Raw genomic sequence first — 16,826 nt, forward strand, 5'->3', positions numbered from 1 at the left:
AGCAGTAAAGTATAAAAAGAGGGAATGACTCTGAGCACAAACCACAGATTGTTGAATGAGTCATGTAGACCATTCCCACGTATGTGGAAAAATTACATCACTACCCAGTTCTGGGCTTTCTATTTATACTATCCTAGGCCAACTTTTTTTTTTCCCCTCCTAATCCAATTTGTCTTTTTTGAGGCAGTAAAAGCAAGCACAAAAGAAACTCATGGTAAGTTAATTTGGGGTCAAAAGGAAAATGCTACTAGCAAACTAGTACTTTATCTTTAGTGTTCCAGAGAGACTGAAGACGCTGGTAAGATAAGGAAGGTATTCTCTTCTTACATCCATTGTGTAAATTAAAGTGTTAAAAGTTAATGATGGCATTTGATTTTTTTCACTTAAATTTTTAAGTAACTAGATTTGAAGGCTGCAGTAGTTTTTTGTTGTGTGTTTTTATTTTACTGACTAGGAAAATTAGATTCACTTTTCTCCCTTTGAAAACAGGAAGAATGGAGACATGGCAACACTTTTGAGGAGTGGATACTATTGAAAGGGCTAAACGTTGTCTAAAAGTTTTGTTTTGGTGTTTTGATTAGAAATTTAGTTTTGATTAGAAATTTAGTGAAAAGAGCTTGTAAGGGACTAGACATTATAATTTTAATCTCACAAAAAAACATATGTATACAGATGAATGGAAAAGAAAATATATACCACAGTATTGACAGTGGCTATCTTTGGGTGTTGGGAATACAGGTAATTTTATTTTGCTTATATAACTATTTCTTGTAAGCAGCTACTCTTCTGTAGAAAGGAACAAAAATGAGTCTCTTTAGAGTAGTCTCTCTAAGACAGGGCCTTGCTTAATATTGTAGTAAAACTCTGCACAGTTACACATTTTACATTAATGTCACGTAAGTTTTAAAACTCAATTTACTTAATTAGAATTGCTTCTCATGTTTAGTGATGTTTGCTCTTAGGAGGAGGAAGCAGAGAAATGCATCTTGACCATCCTATTCATTTAACTTTTTCTCCTTATTTTGGGCCACCTGCCGAATCTCTGATCCACAGAAGTTGCCTTACCTGATCTCCTTGCTTCTGCTTTCCTTGGCCATTTTCACTGCCTAAGGTGTGGCAAGTGGTGTCCTAACTCTATCCCACTTGCCTTGTGACATGGACACATGATAGTCCAAATGAGATCTGGTTATTCCCAAGTGATTTGAGTATTCAAAGAAGAAAACATCTTCTCAAAATCATCAGGAATGATTCTGTTATGTATTTACTTGTTTTCTAAAATAAAACTCTAAGGGCAGATCACTCTACTCTGTTAATAAGCATTTTAGTTTACCGTATATAGAAAGTGCAGCAATCTGCGTTGAGTTCCTTCCGTCTGTTCTCTCCCCACCTCCTGTGCTGTCCTACATACCAGATACTGCAGCAGAGCACTCTAATTCTTGTAAAGTCTAATATGGAGGTTAATGTTTTATAACTGGTGCTCTTCTTATTCAGAATTAATATCAAACTGTCAGAATGTCATCTTATTTTTATAGCATTAAATAGCTAATATCAAGCAACTTACTTTGAACTGGTTTTTAAGCACTTCATATGGATTGAAACTGTATTACTTAATTTAAAATAAGGTAATTGGGGAAATTTCAAGCTGAATCATTGAACTACTACAGAAATGAGGAAGTTTGTCCAAGGCTAAGCAGCAACTGATAAGAGTCCACAATTTTAACCATTATATTAATTGACTGTCAAACCAACTTTTTTTTAACTACTGAGATAACTTACTTCTTCCATTCCTTTCTGTTTGCTATATATAGCCACAGATGAAAATGGTCTGGTTCCTGCTTTTAATTTTATCACATTGGTGGAAAAGCTAATGTTTTATAAATGCAGTATAGAACAGATTCTGGAATCCCATTTGCATTTCAGTTTTAGTTGTGTGATGTTCGGCAAATTAATTTTATTTCTAATAAAATAAAAGTGATACCTATTTTTATAAAGCTTTAAGGATTGAAAAATAACATTTACAGAGGGCATAGTGACTAGCATATGCAGGTGTTCTTGTTAGCGCTTGTCTGTGGTAGAGGTATTACCAGCCATTGGGCATTCCCCTCAAAGCAGTAATCTACACCAAATCTACCTGTCTGGTTTCTTAGCGTGGCGTTTTTAGCCACTGCTTTTTTGTGTAAAAAGAAAAGTTTACCTACCTTTCTGCTTACTGATTCTAGGCTTAAGTTTATTCTGTATGAATTATTTGACCCCCAAATATTTTCAATATTTTCAGATAGTTACTAAAGTATCCTCTTAGGCTTAGTTCTTTGCAGAGCATTGCCCATAACAACTTTGTAATTTCTTTAAACTGTGTATTAATAACATCATGAACAGTGTTTTCTGGTTTTTATTTCTGTGCCTGTTGCACGTTTTGTTCAAATCTTGATTCTTTTTTTTTTTTTCAAATCTTGATTCTTCATAGCTTTTTATCAAATTGATTAACTTTATTTTTGTCTTTATTTTGTCTACTTCTTTATTCCAGGAGTTAAAATACGACTAATCATAGCGTAATGTTTAAAGAGGGTTATTATAGAACTGTCACAATAGGAATACTTTAAGATAAATATCTGAGACAAGATACTTAAGCTGAAGCCTGATGTTCGTGTTGAGATTTTCTGGGAATAAAAGAGCTAAGTTGGGCATTAGGCTGTGTTAAATAAATCCTATCTTGACGAGACAATTCAGATTTCCATTTATATTCTCAGGTGACCGAGTTATCGATGTAGGATCTGAGTGGAGAACTTTCAGCAATGATAAAGCAACAAAAGATCCATCTCGAGTTGGAGATTCTCAGAATCCTCTTCTGAGTGATGGAGATTTGTCTACTATGATTGGCAAGGTAATAAATCCATTGGGCAGGAAATGCCAGGTGCAGACTGACCAAAGACCTGGAGTTGGAAACTTTGCAAAATTATCAGTCACTGTTCCAGTGAGGAATCTCTATCTGAGAGTAAGATCAGCAGTAAGACTACTGGTAATGATGGTTGCCTTATTTATTTCTTCTGTCTTAAATGGGAAACTAATACATTGAAGTTACAGACTCGATATCTCAGGCCCTTGTTTTAATGAAGCAGTTTTGCCCAAAAAAATTGAGTGTTGTAGGCTTTTTGAGTTCATATTAAAATGTTCCTTGAATATTAGTAATCTTTTCTCTTTTCCCTTAAGACCACTAAGATAAATTGGATCGCTGTATAATAGACTATTTGCTAATAGTGGTGAATTTATGACTCTCCTAAGCTTTACTTTTCTCATCAGTAAAGTGACAGTACTGCAACCTTAGAGACATTTTGAGGGTTACATGGAAATATGTATCAAGTATCTATACACATGTAGTGTATATAATGTGTTCAGTAAATGGTACCTGCTGCTGTTATATAGAAGCAGTAGCATAATCTTCCTGGCAGCCTGGCTGGCTTTTGCTCTGCTATCTGAATTGGAAGTAATAGTGGCATTATTTCAAAGAACTCATCCAGGAAGCATATGCTATTTTAGGACTCAATTTATACTACTGCATAGTCCATTTTTAAGAAATTAGGCAAAAGCAGGTCATATTTTCATGCCCTATAATTTACATACTAAGTTTGAAAAACATGGTGTGGCTAAGTTAAAAAGTTGACAATATTCAAGAGTATTTTAAAGTAGGTAGTTTCTGCATGTAGCTTTACAGGCTGGAAAAATTACTAAGAACGTTTATAAATTTTAAGATTGCAACTAATAGTTACTTTTTTTAATATTTACTTTTTTCCAGTAGGAAATATATGATTCAAAAACATGTAAAAAGAACAGTAGTTTTCCTCACTCTTGACCCCTAAACTCTGTTTCTACCGTAGTCCCTTTTCCCTGTCAGAAACAGGTAACCACTGCTACTGGGTTCTTCTGATTCCTGTAACAATTATTTATGCGTTTGTGGCAAAGAAATTTTTTAAGATGCTACATTTGTCATATGTTAAATTTCTGTATGTATTTGGGAATATTTCTGGACTTTCTATCCTTTCTCTAACCTGGTCTAGTTGTCTAAGGACACACTATGCTATTCTAGTATTTGGGAGCATTAATCTTCTTTTATAACCTTTTCAGCATTTTCTTTACTGGTCTTTTCCATTTAATGTTAGGATAACTTTGTTTATTAAAAAAAAAAAACAACTTGGTAATTATTTTCACTGGTTAGATTTATTTTCAAATTGGCTCAGGGAAAACTGACTTCTTAAAAGTTTTCTTTCTAAGTTAATCTAGATATTTTGCCTTTTTTGTTGCTGTTGTAATTGCAGGTTTTTCTTGCATGTTCTGATTGATTACATGTATGTAGGCTGTTGACTTTTGTTTGTTAATTTTGACCTTGCCACTCTGATGAATTCATTACAGTTTGAGTGATTTTCTTGAATAATTCTAGGTATATACAAAGATATTATCTGAAGATAGTTTATCAGTTTGGTCTCAGATTTGTACTTCTCATCTCTTTCCTGTTGAATTTTAATATAATTATACTAATATAATTGCTATATAATTACATTTTATAGTTATGTTATATTAGCTAGTTTTTCTAGTACAGTGTTAGAAAATGGTAGTGACAGGAGGCATTTTTGTCTTCTGACTTTTAGTGGTAATGCTGCTAATGTTTCTCCATTAATCAATGTGCTGGGGCTGGACTTGGGAGATTTGTTTGCTTACCTTTTTAAGCACCTTTTGGAGATAATTGTGATTTTTCTGCTAGGTCTGTGAAATTTCATGGTTTATGTTATTAATTCTATAATAATATTTTTCATTTAAAGTATTTGCTAGAAAAACTCTTTAAAACCACCTTAACCTGGTATTTTTTCTTTTGAGGAATAGAGGTTGCTCAGGGTAGATTTCTTGGGTAATATGGAGTCAGATTGTGCAAGTTGTTTTCTTAGAATAATTGTTCATTCAGGTTTTCAGATTTTTTTTTTTTTGCACAAGTTATAAAACTTTGTTTTATAGGGTACAGGAGCTGCAAGTTTTGATGAATTTGGTAATTCTAAGTACCAGAATAGGAGAACCATGAGCAGTTCTGATCGGGCAATGATGAATGCATTTAAAGAAATCACTACCATGGCAGACAGAATCAACCTCCCTCGAAATATAGTTGTAAGTTCTTGTCTATATTCTGTAAACTGTGCTGGCTTTGACTTAGAATAATTTTAGTGAACACATGAAATTTTGCTCTTATGGTTAATTAAATGGCCTAGAATTAATTAAACTTAGTTTCTCTGCTTTGAGGACTTCCCTCATGGCTCAGCTGGTAAAGAATCCACCTGCAAGGCAGGAGACCTGGGTTCGATCCCTGGGTTGGGAAGATCTGCTGGAGAAGGGAAAGGCTACCCACTCCAGTATTCCGGCCTCGAGAATTCCATGGACTATATATATAGTCCATGGGTTCGCAAAGAGTCAGACACGAGTGAGCGACTTTCACTTTTCTCTGCTTTGAAGGATCGAACAAATAACCTATTCAAGCAAGTGTATGAACAGAAGAGCCTAAAGGGGAGAGCCAATGATGCCATAGCTTCTGCTTGTCTTTATATTGCCTGCAGACAGGAAGGGGTTCCTAGAACATTTAAAGGTAAGTTTTTAATTGTTTAGATATAAATGTTAATCTATTTCATATTAAAGTGACAGGCCAAAGTCAAGCAGCTTGGATGCTTAGTAAATTAAGCTTCCTGGTTACATACAGTAATCCACTTAAGTATCTTTCTAAACAGCACCTTATTTTGTTCCTTGACAAAAATTCTATGATCATATCAGTCGTGTTCTTTTCAGGCTGTTTTCCCATGTAAAGTCATGTTAGTCCATGTAAGCCCCGTGTTCTTTGCTAGTAAGGTCTTCTGACTGTATTTTGTGAGCTTCAAGGCCTGGCCTCAGAATCTTTTGTTGGAAGTCTGTACACTGGATGTACAGCAAAGTTTCCGCTCCCAGCAAGCACAGGTCTCTACAGGTGAGAGAGTCAAGTCTTAGAATCAATGAAATTTTTCTCTTGAGTTAGACAGTTTTCATTTTCAGTTAGGTTGAAGGCTTTGATAGAACTAATATTTTTCATGTAGTTTTCAGTTTATGCATGAAAACATGACAGCTTATTCAGTGTTGCTGTGATACTTGTACATTTTAGCTTAAGACTATAATTACCCTTGATTCATCCAGGAATATTTTATATGTTTTCTTGTGTCAGACTGAAGAGGCAGTGGTTCTTGCAACTAAAACTAAGACTTCTGTTAAATTTATTCTTAGTGTTAGTTGAAATTTTAGAACAACAGGGTCAAATACTTAATCACATTTTGATGTGTCTGTAATTGCAGGGATTACATGTATGTATGACATTGTGTAACTTGAGAGGCATTCTTTAGTTTGAATATTTTCTTTGATTTTTTTTGATATACCCCTTACAACAGATTAATACATATCAAAGAAATTTTTGATTGATTGAAGAAACTTGCATGACTTGAAACTTCAGAGAAGTTAATATTTTGAAATATTAAGACCTACATTTAGCTTTTTTTTTTTTAAAAAAAGCTTTTGTAAACATTTAAATTAATTGAGAAATTTTAAATTAGTTTGTGAGAAGTGTCACTGAGAGAATTAGATTGATCTTTAAGGCAGGATAGAATTTTGCAGTTTATTACTTTTATAATAAAAAATGATAAGATTTTTAAGGTGAACTACACGGCCTAGGTGGATTGATTTATTTAAACTTTTTTTGTCTTTTAGAAATATGCGCTGTATCACGAATTTCTAAGAAAGAAATTGGTCGATGTTTTAAACTTATTCTGAAAGCTTTAGAAACCAGTGTGGATTTGATTACAACTGGGGACTTCATGTCCAGGTTTTGTTCCAACCTTTGTCTTCCTAAGCAAGTACAGATGGCAGCGACTCATATAGCCCGTAAAGCTGTGGAGCTGGATTTGGTTCCTGGAAGGAGCCCGATATCTGTGGCAGCAGCTGCTATTTACATGGCCTCACAGGCATCAGCTGAGAAAAGGACCCAAAAAGGTAGGATTCTTCATCAGGAAGAGTATTGATAAAATTGGGAAGGCTGTAGTATGTGAAAATATTTCCATTTTAAGTTATGAGGCAGGTACAGCCATACCTCATTCTGTTGTACCTCACAGACACTGCATTTTTTTTTTTTTAACAAATGGAAGATTTATGGCAATTCTGTTTGTCAGATGATGGTTAACATTTTTGTTTTTTAGTAATAAAGTATTTTTTAATTAAGGTATGTGCATTCTTTTTTTAGACAAAATTATTTTGCACACTTAATAAACTACAGTGTAAACATAATTTTTTATGTTTGGCTTTATTGCAATATTGGCTTTGTTTTAGGGGTCTGGAATTGAACCTGCAGTTCTCTGAGGTGTGACAGCAAATATCCAGAGCCTATGTTTAAGAGGTAGTTCCTTAGCATCAAAACTGAAGAAAATATAATATTTTGCTTTTAAGTGGCTCATAAATAAAAATATTTTGCAGGCATAACCCTATGTACTTTTTTCTTCATTTGAATTAAGTAATTTTAGTTCATACATGTTTTTTCATTTTTAAGAAATTGTTTTTATTTGTATCCCCTAAATATTTCTGGCTATTTGGAATAATAGTCTTGTTTTTTTCCCACCTCAAAACTTACCTTTTGAATCTTGATAGGAGGCAGCCATGCTTTGTTTCTCTGGAGCTGGCCTGAACCCTACAGATATGCACACTATAAATGTGTGCTGACCATCAGGTTTTACCTTTCTGTGAAATCTATTCCCTTTCTTCTTTTATATGCTGTTCACAGTTTCTTCATGAAAATACTGTTCAGCCTTCAGCTATTGTTTAATTTACTGTTGTAGAACTTTCAGACAAATATTAAGTGAATTTCTTTATAAGCATGTATTTGTTAATACTTCTATGATCCTCAAAAAGATTTATAAAGAAAGAGAAGCTGTGTGCTGTGCTCTGCTCAGTCACTCAGTTGTGTCTGACTCTTTGCGACCCTTTGGACTGTAGCCCAGCAGGCTCCTCTGTCCATGGGATTTTTCAGGGGAGAATAGTGGAGTGGGTTGCCATTTTCTCCTCCAGCACAACACACGGCATTCACTAATTAATTACTTCTATGATCCTCAAAAAGTTTTATAAAGAAAAAGGAGCAGTCCTAAATTTAAAAGTGAGGTAGTGAAATTACTTGCTGCAATAACTTAATACCCTATTCAGAATAGCCTTTTACCTCAGCTTAGGCTGTATGTTCCTATGTTAATAAAAGTAATAAATTAGATAGAAGAATGGTTAGGCAGAAGAAGCCAGCCATTAGTTATTTAAATGTGCCATTATCCATTCCCTTTGGGCTCCACTTGCATTTTTCATTAAAATTTTGAGTCTTCTTGGAAAATTGAGAAGTTGTGGCTGGACAGATTGTCCTTACCTTCATTCCTATTAATAGTTGTAAAGTTTATTCTAATCTTCTTGACACTTTGTTTGTGTTTTACATGAAGGGTTTTCTTGAAATATAAGGTCCTTTCTTTCCCTGCCCAGCAGCTAGTTGATATACAAATAGTTTATATAAATTGGTATTTATGTCCAGAAAAATATAATGTAACATAAGGTAAGGAAATTTAAAATTATTTATTGATGGCCGCATCCACACTTCAAAGCCATAAAATCTCACCAATTTGAACCTGGAAAAGATAAAACTCTGAAAAGAGAAAATGAGATTGTATTAAAGGATGTGTTTAAAAAATCTATTTTGATTAAGTATAACTAACCAAATAATTGTCATGTGGCAGTCCTTTGGGACTTCATTTAAAAAAAGAAAAAAGTGACACTTGAGTTTGAATGGTAAATGCAGATTCTTGGAGTCTTTAATAGACTATAGAAATAACTCAAATGAGCTCAATATATATGCTCCAGCATGTGTATAATAGTGAAAACCATCTACATCATGCTGTAATATATAGCTATTTGATCTCAGATGTGTTAAATAGAAAAAAGTTTGGAGAATATTTATAGTGTGATCCCATTTGGTTTTAACCTTATAAGAACCTCTTAATAGAGGTTTGCTAGGGGAGATGTAGGGGAACTTTAAAACACAGAAATAATAAAGTGAATTTCTTTATAAGAATGTATTCGTGGATTACTTCTGTGATCCTCAAAAAAATTTATTGCGAAGAAGTCAGTTCTAAATACAGGAAGCAATATAATAGTTACCACACATTCTGCTATGCCCTAAACTGTTCAGATGTTTTACATATAGTAAACTTTTTAATGTTAATACAACAACCCTTTGAGATAATAGATATTGAGACCATTATTGTTGTTACTGTAGCCCTACTTTCTACTTTTTAACTGTTAAAAAGTATTTTTGTTTTCTTTTTCACTTAGACATTTTATACTACCAGGTCCCAAGATTAGAATGCAGGTGGAAGGGAGGTAGGATGGAAGTTATACTTAATACTTTGATTTTTGTCTTTTAGAGATTGGAGATATTGCTGGTGTTGCTGATGTTACAATCAGGCAGTCGTACAGACTAATCTATCCTCGGGCCCCAGATCTCTTTCCTACAGACTTCAAATTTGACACCCCTGTGGACAAATTACCACAGCTATAAGTTGAGGAAGCTAATGTGAAATTCCTGTGAACACTGAACTTTGCCTGTTGTACATAGCCTATATATACCAAGTGCTGGATTGAGCCTTTAATAAGGAAAAACGAAAGACATGGTACGCATTCCAGGGCTAAATATAAATTGCTTGGCATTCTGTATGTATATACTAGTGAAACATATTTAATGATTTAAATTTCATATTAAATTTGCTTTCTTTTGTAGCTATCTAGGAAACTGTATTTTGGAAAATATTTGAAATTCTTGAATAAAATGTTTTTCAAAACTAAAGTTTTTGTTATAATTATGTTACATATGTAATTTTTTAATTTATATATATAATCACATATAATGCATATTGCAGCTAATAAAGATGATAGAGGTCCTTGTTTTCCATTACTGTTTTCATATATATTTAATTTTCTTATTTTAATAAAGTTCTGGAAATAACAGGCTTTTGAGGAACCACTGTTGAACATATTTAGTTTGCAGGTTGAAAGACGGTATGTGTGTGATTTTTTAATACTTGTGTATTAATAAGCAAGAAGTGATTAAACGGGGCCTTGAAAGGCACTGGCTTTAGAAATGTAAGAATGTGTAAGTATGTGTTTTTTCTTAGTGAGCTAGTTGAGTGGAATAATTAGTAGTAGAGACAGATGGCAGTTTTCAGATGTTTACATTTTAGTCTATAGAATCTGCATATCTATACTTCTTTGTTATTTTTACATTTTGGATACTCATAGTCTAAAACAGTATTTAAAATGGAAACTGTTGGGCCTAAGGATGTCCAGGAATTTTTTTATCAAGCACCCCCCCTCGGTGGTTGTGATGTGAAGATGTTTTGCATATCACTCTTTGATAAACACTAATTTAAGGTTTCTTGTCACGACTGAGCGACTGAACTGAACTGACTGCTAGGCAGTGCAAGCGAAGACCAACAACATTTTGCCCTTTTACTAGTTAGGTAGTTTGTACTGGGGCCTTGAAGCCATGCTAAACATCTCTGTAAACTGTACTGCTTCAAAATAGGTCTCATGGTTCTTATACATTTGTAAAGAGGTTAACACTAGTTTGGGCTTCCCTGGTGGCTCAGTAAAGAATCCACCTGCAGCGCAGCAGACCAGGGTTCAGTCCCTGGGTAGGGAAGATCCCCTGGAGAAGGCAGTGGCTATCCACTCCACTATTCTTGCCTGGAGAATTCCATGGACAGAGGAACCTGGTGGGCTCCAGTCCATGGGGTCACAAAAAGTCAGACACGAATGAGTGACTAACACTTCACTTTTCAGTACTAACTAGATTTAAAAGACAGTCTCCTGTTGTGGCCTTGGTAGGCAAATTCCAGCCCTGGTCCAGGAAGGAATTTTCCCTATTAGAAGATCAGACCTCCCCTGTCATTTCTGTTGACCATGGAAGGGAAAGGTCAGACGATGAAGACAAATGATATTTCTCCTTTGCACAAAATGTAGGACATTGCAATAGTACTACTCACAGCTGTGGGAGAATACTAGACAAATCGACACAAGAACACTATAACCCAAATCAAGGATTGCAAGGATAGTGGTGAAATGTAGACTCCAGGCACATAGATCCTATCTCACCCAGAGTGGGACCTAGAAAGAAACAGAATCCTAGGTTACTCTCCCTTCCTGGGCATCACATCTCCCTTCCTGGGCACCATACATCTCCATCTTTACAAGTGTAGATTGAGAGCAGTAGCCTCCCTCCTCTAATGCGCCACAATTTTTAGTGATTGACCACAAAACCACTGTTCAGTAGTGACGTTCTACAAGCTGCAACCAGATAAATAGATCTTTTTAAAGGTTATTTTTGCAATTATCAAAGGTTAGTGCATGTGCATTACAGAAATTTGGAAAATGCATAATGAAAACACCCATGAGCTACCTGGAAATAGTCACCAGCATTTTGGTATTTAATTCCTTTCTGTTTGTTATATTTTCTTTTTAAAATAAAGCTGCAGTTTGGGTATAGTAATATTTGTTTAGTCTTTTCATTTTCTTGCCTAAAAAATGTATTCAGTCTAGTCGCTCAGTCGTGTCCGACTCTGCAACCCCATAGACTGCAGCATGCCAGGCCTTCCTGTCCATCACCACCTCCCGGAGTTTACCCAAACTCATGTCCATCGTTGGTGATGCCATCCAACCCTCTCATCCTCTATCATCCCCTTCCCCTCCTGCCTTCAATCTTTCCCAGCATCAGGGTCTTTTCAAATGAGTCAGCTGTTTGCATCAGGTGGCCAAAGTATTGGAGTTTCAGCTTCAACATCAGTCCTTCCAGTGAACACCCAGGACTGATCTCCTTTAGGATGGACTGGTTGGATCTCCCTGCAGTCCAAGAGACTCTCAAGAGTGTTCTCCAACACCACAGTTCAAAAGCATCAATTCTTCGGCTCTCAGCTTTCTTTATAGTCCAACTCTCACATCCATACATGACCACTGGAAATACCATAGCTTTGACCAGACGGACCTTTGTTGGCAAAGTAATGTCTCTGCTTTTTAATATGCTGTCTAGGTTGGTCATAACTTTCTTCCAAGGAGTAAGTGTCTTTTGATTTCATGGGTGCAATCACCATCTGCAGTGATTTTGGAGTCCCCGAAAATAAAGTCATCCACTATTTTCCCATCTATTTGCCATGAAGTGATGGGACCGGATGCCATAAGATAACTAGAAAAATGTAGGTAAGCAAAAAGAAAAGGGAACTAGCTCCTGCTACTCAGCTATATCAATAACTTGGTCTTTTTTAAAAATATATTTTAAAAAATGGATCATTTTTTAAATGTATTTAAATACATTTTAAAATGTATTTGCATTTTTAGAGAACAGCACTTAGAGTCTTAACCTCAAGGTGGCAAAAGCTCCCCACTTCACTGAGAGCTGTAGAAGTTGAAGCCACCTTCTGTTCGGGGGCCTACATTTCAGCAACTTAGGAATATTCGTGAGCTGTGCAAGCCATTTCTATGAACAAAGAAGGTAAAGTGCATGCCAGCGTCTTTTGAACAGTAGAAAACTCGTTTACTGTGGCCCCTTCTATTTGGGTATTTGAAACAAAGGTTTAACTGAAAGCCACAATAATTGGCAGTCTCTGCTAATAATCTCATTCAAGGACTTAATTATGAATTTCATGGAATCTGAGTTTACTCCAGTTTAATCTCCCTATTTTGTAGTTGAGAGAAGCACAGAGAAACCAAAAGCTGTGTCCAAGTTTGCTTAGCAGAGAGAGGACTAACTCAGGTCTGGTGGTCTCTCAATCCAGTGTTCTTTTCTACTAAACCATAAAGTTGAAGTTTATTTCATAGGATGCTGCTTCAGGACTGATTTTAGTCGTAGCTTTCAAATAGACCGGTTTCTAAATGAACAGAATTATTCAATGTAGTATTTGTATCTGGCTCTGGGGAAAGTTCCTCAGAGTGAGGTTTGAATTATTTTTAAATCAGCTCAGATGACAAAGAGTTAATAGCTAGAAACTGTTCTTCTATCTGACTAATTGAAATGCTGCTTAGACTAAATGCCTCTTGATAGTAAGCCTTTGTGTTCAGAGCAACAAATGTACTTTACCCAGGGTTATCTTTGGTTTCTGAGCTAATTTTGTATCACAGGTGCAAGATTTACTTTAATTATCAAGATGAACAGCTGGGAAGGGTCAGCCTGTTACCCATCTGGTCCTAATCCAGCCAAGAGGCCTCTGTGCCCCATGCCAATATTTCCAATTGTCAGTGGCCCTGACTTTTCCTGTTGCTGGAGTTTTAATCTCATCTGCCAATTGCAGAGCTACTGAGAGATTCCCTGGCCCCCTAAACACCTCACTCTCCCCATCTCAGATATTACACATACATATTTCTTTCATCAGGATCTCAAGATCTTAAGGTGTCACTGTGAAACTGCCATTCAGCCGATCTCCAGGCCATAGGGGCACCAGCGTCTCTCAAAAGCAAACTTCATTCATAATTCTTACTGGCATTTCTCTGGCTGGGGGGACATTTAGCTGCCATTCTGGGAGGCTCAAGCTCATACTTGGGAAAAGAGGAGAAGGGAAAAAGTGACCATAAAACTTTTTTTCTGCAGAGTACCATAACCTCATAGTCTTTCTGACCTGCAACAACCTATGGTTGGTAGAGCCATTATTTGGTTTGGGGTTTTTTTTAGTTCATCATTCCTCTTTTTTTTTAAACTGAAGATTTACAATGTGTAAATCTGCTGTATAAGCCACAGTGATTCAGTTATACACATATATACATTTTAAAAATACTCTTTGCCATTATGGTTTATCTTAGGATGTTGAAGTGGGATACAAGATTAACATGCAGAAATCAGTTTCTTTAACAATGAAATATCAGAAAAGGACTCAGAACTTTCAACATCCTGCTGCATTGCTGTGGCCCAACAAACATCTGGTATTTGAACAGCTCCTCTCACTCCTAATTTGTCAATGTGAGCAGAGGTATATTCTTCAGTACAAAATAGGGGCTTGGATTTGGGCTCTTACACCACAGTTTAGCTCTATGACTTTTGAGTCTGCCATCATATTGGAGATGGTGGATGCTGAATGACAACTCTAAAAGGCATTTCATTAAGGGTTTTCCAGTAGCATGGACATCAAACTATGTAGGCTAGGGCTTCGATGGAAGACAGGCCTCCACTGTGTGATGACCTGGGCCCCCAGGCTGCTTCTGCTCTGACTTTGTTATGTGTTGGAGATTTTGAAAGGAAGGTTAAAAATGAATGACCTACTATAACTCCTTCATTTTACAGTAAGAACATCATTAGGGTGAAATGTTCACATCACTAGTGAGGTGAAATCACTTCTGCGCAGCAAAGGAAACAACAAAATGAAAATGCAGCCTACAGAATGGGAGAAAATATTTGTAAGTCATATCTCTGATAAGGAGTTAATATCCAAAATAATATAGAGACTCATACAACTCAATACCAAAACAAAAGCAACCTCTCTCCCAAACAATTCAATTAAAAAAATAGGCAAAGGATCTGAATAGACATTTTTCCAAAGACGATATACAGATGCCCAACAGGTACATGAAAAGGTGCTCAACATCACTATAATCACAGAAACATGAATCCAAACCACAGTATGGTATAACCTCACAACTATTAGACTGGCTGTTACCAAAAAGACGATAAGCAAGTGTTAAACAAGGCTGTGAAGAAAAAGGAATCCTCAATGCATTATCAGTGGGTATGTAAATTCGTACAGCCACTACGGGAAACAGTATAGAGATTCCTTAAAAAAAAACAACATAGAACTACTATATGATCTAACAATTCCACTTCTGGGTATTCATCTGAAGGAAACGAAACCACTAACTCAAGATATATGCACCTCCATGTTCATTTCAGCATTATTTACAATAGCCAAGCTCTGGAAATGACCTTAGTGTCCACTGATCCTTGAATGGATAGAGAAGATGCGATATATAGATACAATGGAATATTCTTCAGCCATTTGTGACAACATGGATGGACCCTGAGGACATTATGCTAAGTGAAATAAGTCAGACAAACACCATTCAATTTCACACACGGTATCCAAAAACAAAAATCAAAATGACTTCACAGAGGACAAATTGGTGCTTGGGTGGGGAGAGTGGGAGAAATGGCTGAAGGTGATCAAAGGGTATAAACTCACAAAATTAGTTCACTTTGTTGTACAGCAGAAACTAACAACATTGTAAAGCAATTATACTCCATTAAAAAGTAAGTCATGGGGATGTAAAATATAGGTGGTGATTATAGCTTATTTGAAAGTTGTTAAGAAAATAGATCTTAAAAGTTCTCATTACAAGAAAAATAATTTTGTAACCATGTATTGTGACAGATGTTAACTAGAATTATTGTGGTGATAACTTTACAAAACAATTTCTTGAATGAACCTTTTGGCCAATCCAATAAAAATACCAAGTCATTATGTCATATACCTGAAACTATATTAATATAATGAAATGTGACATTTTTCAATTATACCTCAATAGGAAGAATTGGTTGAATTTAATAAAGAGGGTTGATTTGTTTTTTGGGATAGGAAACCACACTGGAGTATATACTTATGACTAAATGATTCATTTATAGATCAAATGGTTAAGCACTAAACTTTTTAGGTTTCTTTTCTCATTCTATGCAAGTTTCTAGAACAAAGTAGTTTACTTAAAAAGAGAAACTTTCAACTCTTACTATGAAAATGGCCCTGGCAATGATTCAGAGAAAATAATGAGCGGGTTTGGGAAAAGCCTATCTTGTATTGTCTGAAGAAGCAACGTGAAATAAAGATGAATTCTTTGGGTTATTTTCTTACAATTGCCTTTAGGTTAAACCTAAAGAAACAATTCAGAATGCTGAAAGAAAAAAAAAATGGGGGAAGGGGAACAAAGGGCACTTTTAGAATGATTTAAGTAAAGTTCAATCTGTAAAATATAGTGTAATTATTATGCAATGATAAGAATTCCATGGACTATATAAAGGGCTTGCAAAGTCAGACATGGCTGAGAGACTTTCACTGTCACTTCACTAACTTTCTAGCATACTTGCCCAAATAGCAGGGGCTAGAAAGCAAAACTACCCACCAAAAACAAACCAAAAATCCCAGACTTTCTTGAAGTTTTTTAGATATAAAATTGAGTTCTTAATTTAGGTATAAATTAAGATCTCAAAGTTGAGATCATGACATCCCCATGTTATTTCAGTCATGGGATGGCTTGATACAATGCCAGCGGGATCAACAAGCTTAGGCTGGTGGCCCTGGGGACCATGAGCGGCAGTCACACCCAGCACATACTGCAAGCAAGGGCTTCACATACTGCTCTGGGTGGCTCTAAGACAGTTACAGATGTAATCAACCTTATGCCTGAAGTAGGAGGGGATAGATAGGTTTGTGTGATCTTTTCAGGCAATAGTACTATTTTTTAAAAATTTATTTTTGTATTTTATTGATACATAGTTAATTTATAATATTGCATTAGTTGCTGCTGCACAGCAAATTCAGTTATATATATATACATTTATTTTATGTATACATATTCTTGTATGATGGAGAAGGCGATGGCACCCCACTCCAGTACTCTTGCCTGGAAAATCCCATGGATGGAGGAGCCTGGTAGGCTGCAGACCATGGGGTCGCGAAGAGTCGGACACGACTGAGCGACTTCACTTTCACTTTTCACTTTCATGCATTGGAGAA

The 16,826-nt window shown here is 35.7% G+C and overlaps 1 protein-coding gene across 1 annotated transcript in view; it reads left to right on the forward strand.

Annotated features, from left to right (window-relative positions):
- Positions 1-9,913, forward strand: part of GTF2B (general transcription factor IIB) — a 30,774-nt gene extending 20,861 nt beyond the window's left edge. The window contains exons 3-7 of the mRNA XM_055585256.1: positions 2,748-2,881; positions 5,002-5,148; positions 5,491-5,620; positions 6,760-7,041; positions 9,495-9,913. Of these exons, the coding sequence (XP_055441231.1) occupies positions 2,748-2,881; positions 5,002-5,148; positions 5,491-5,620; positions 6,760-7,041; positions 9,495-9,628 (827 nt within the window). The 3' untranslated portion in view covers positions 9,629-9,913. The remainder of the gene's footprint in view (positions 1-2,747; positions 2,882-5,001; positions 5,149-5,490; positions 5,621-6,759; positions 7,042-9,494) is intronic.
- Positions 9,914-16,826: the final 6,913 nt, after the last annotated feature.

This window comes from Bubalus kerabau, chromosome 6 (genome assembly GCF_029407905.1).
Source record: "Bubalus kerabau isolate K-KA32 ecotype Philippines breed swamp buffalo chromosome 6, PCC_UOA_SB_1v2, whole genome shotgun sequence".
Taxonomy (NCBI): domain Eukaryota; kingdom Metazoa; phylum Chordata; class Mammalia; order Artiodactyla; family Bovidae; genus Bubalus; species Bubalus kerabau.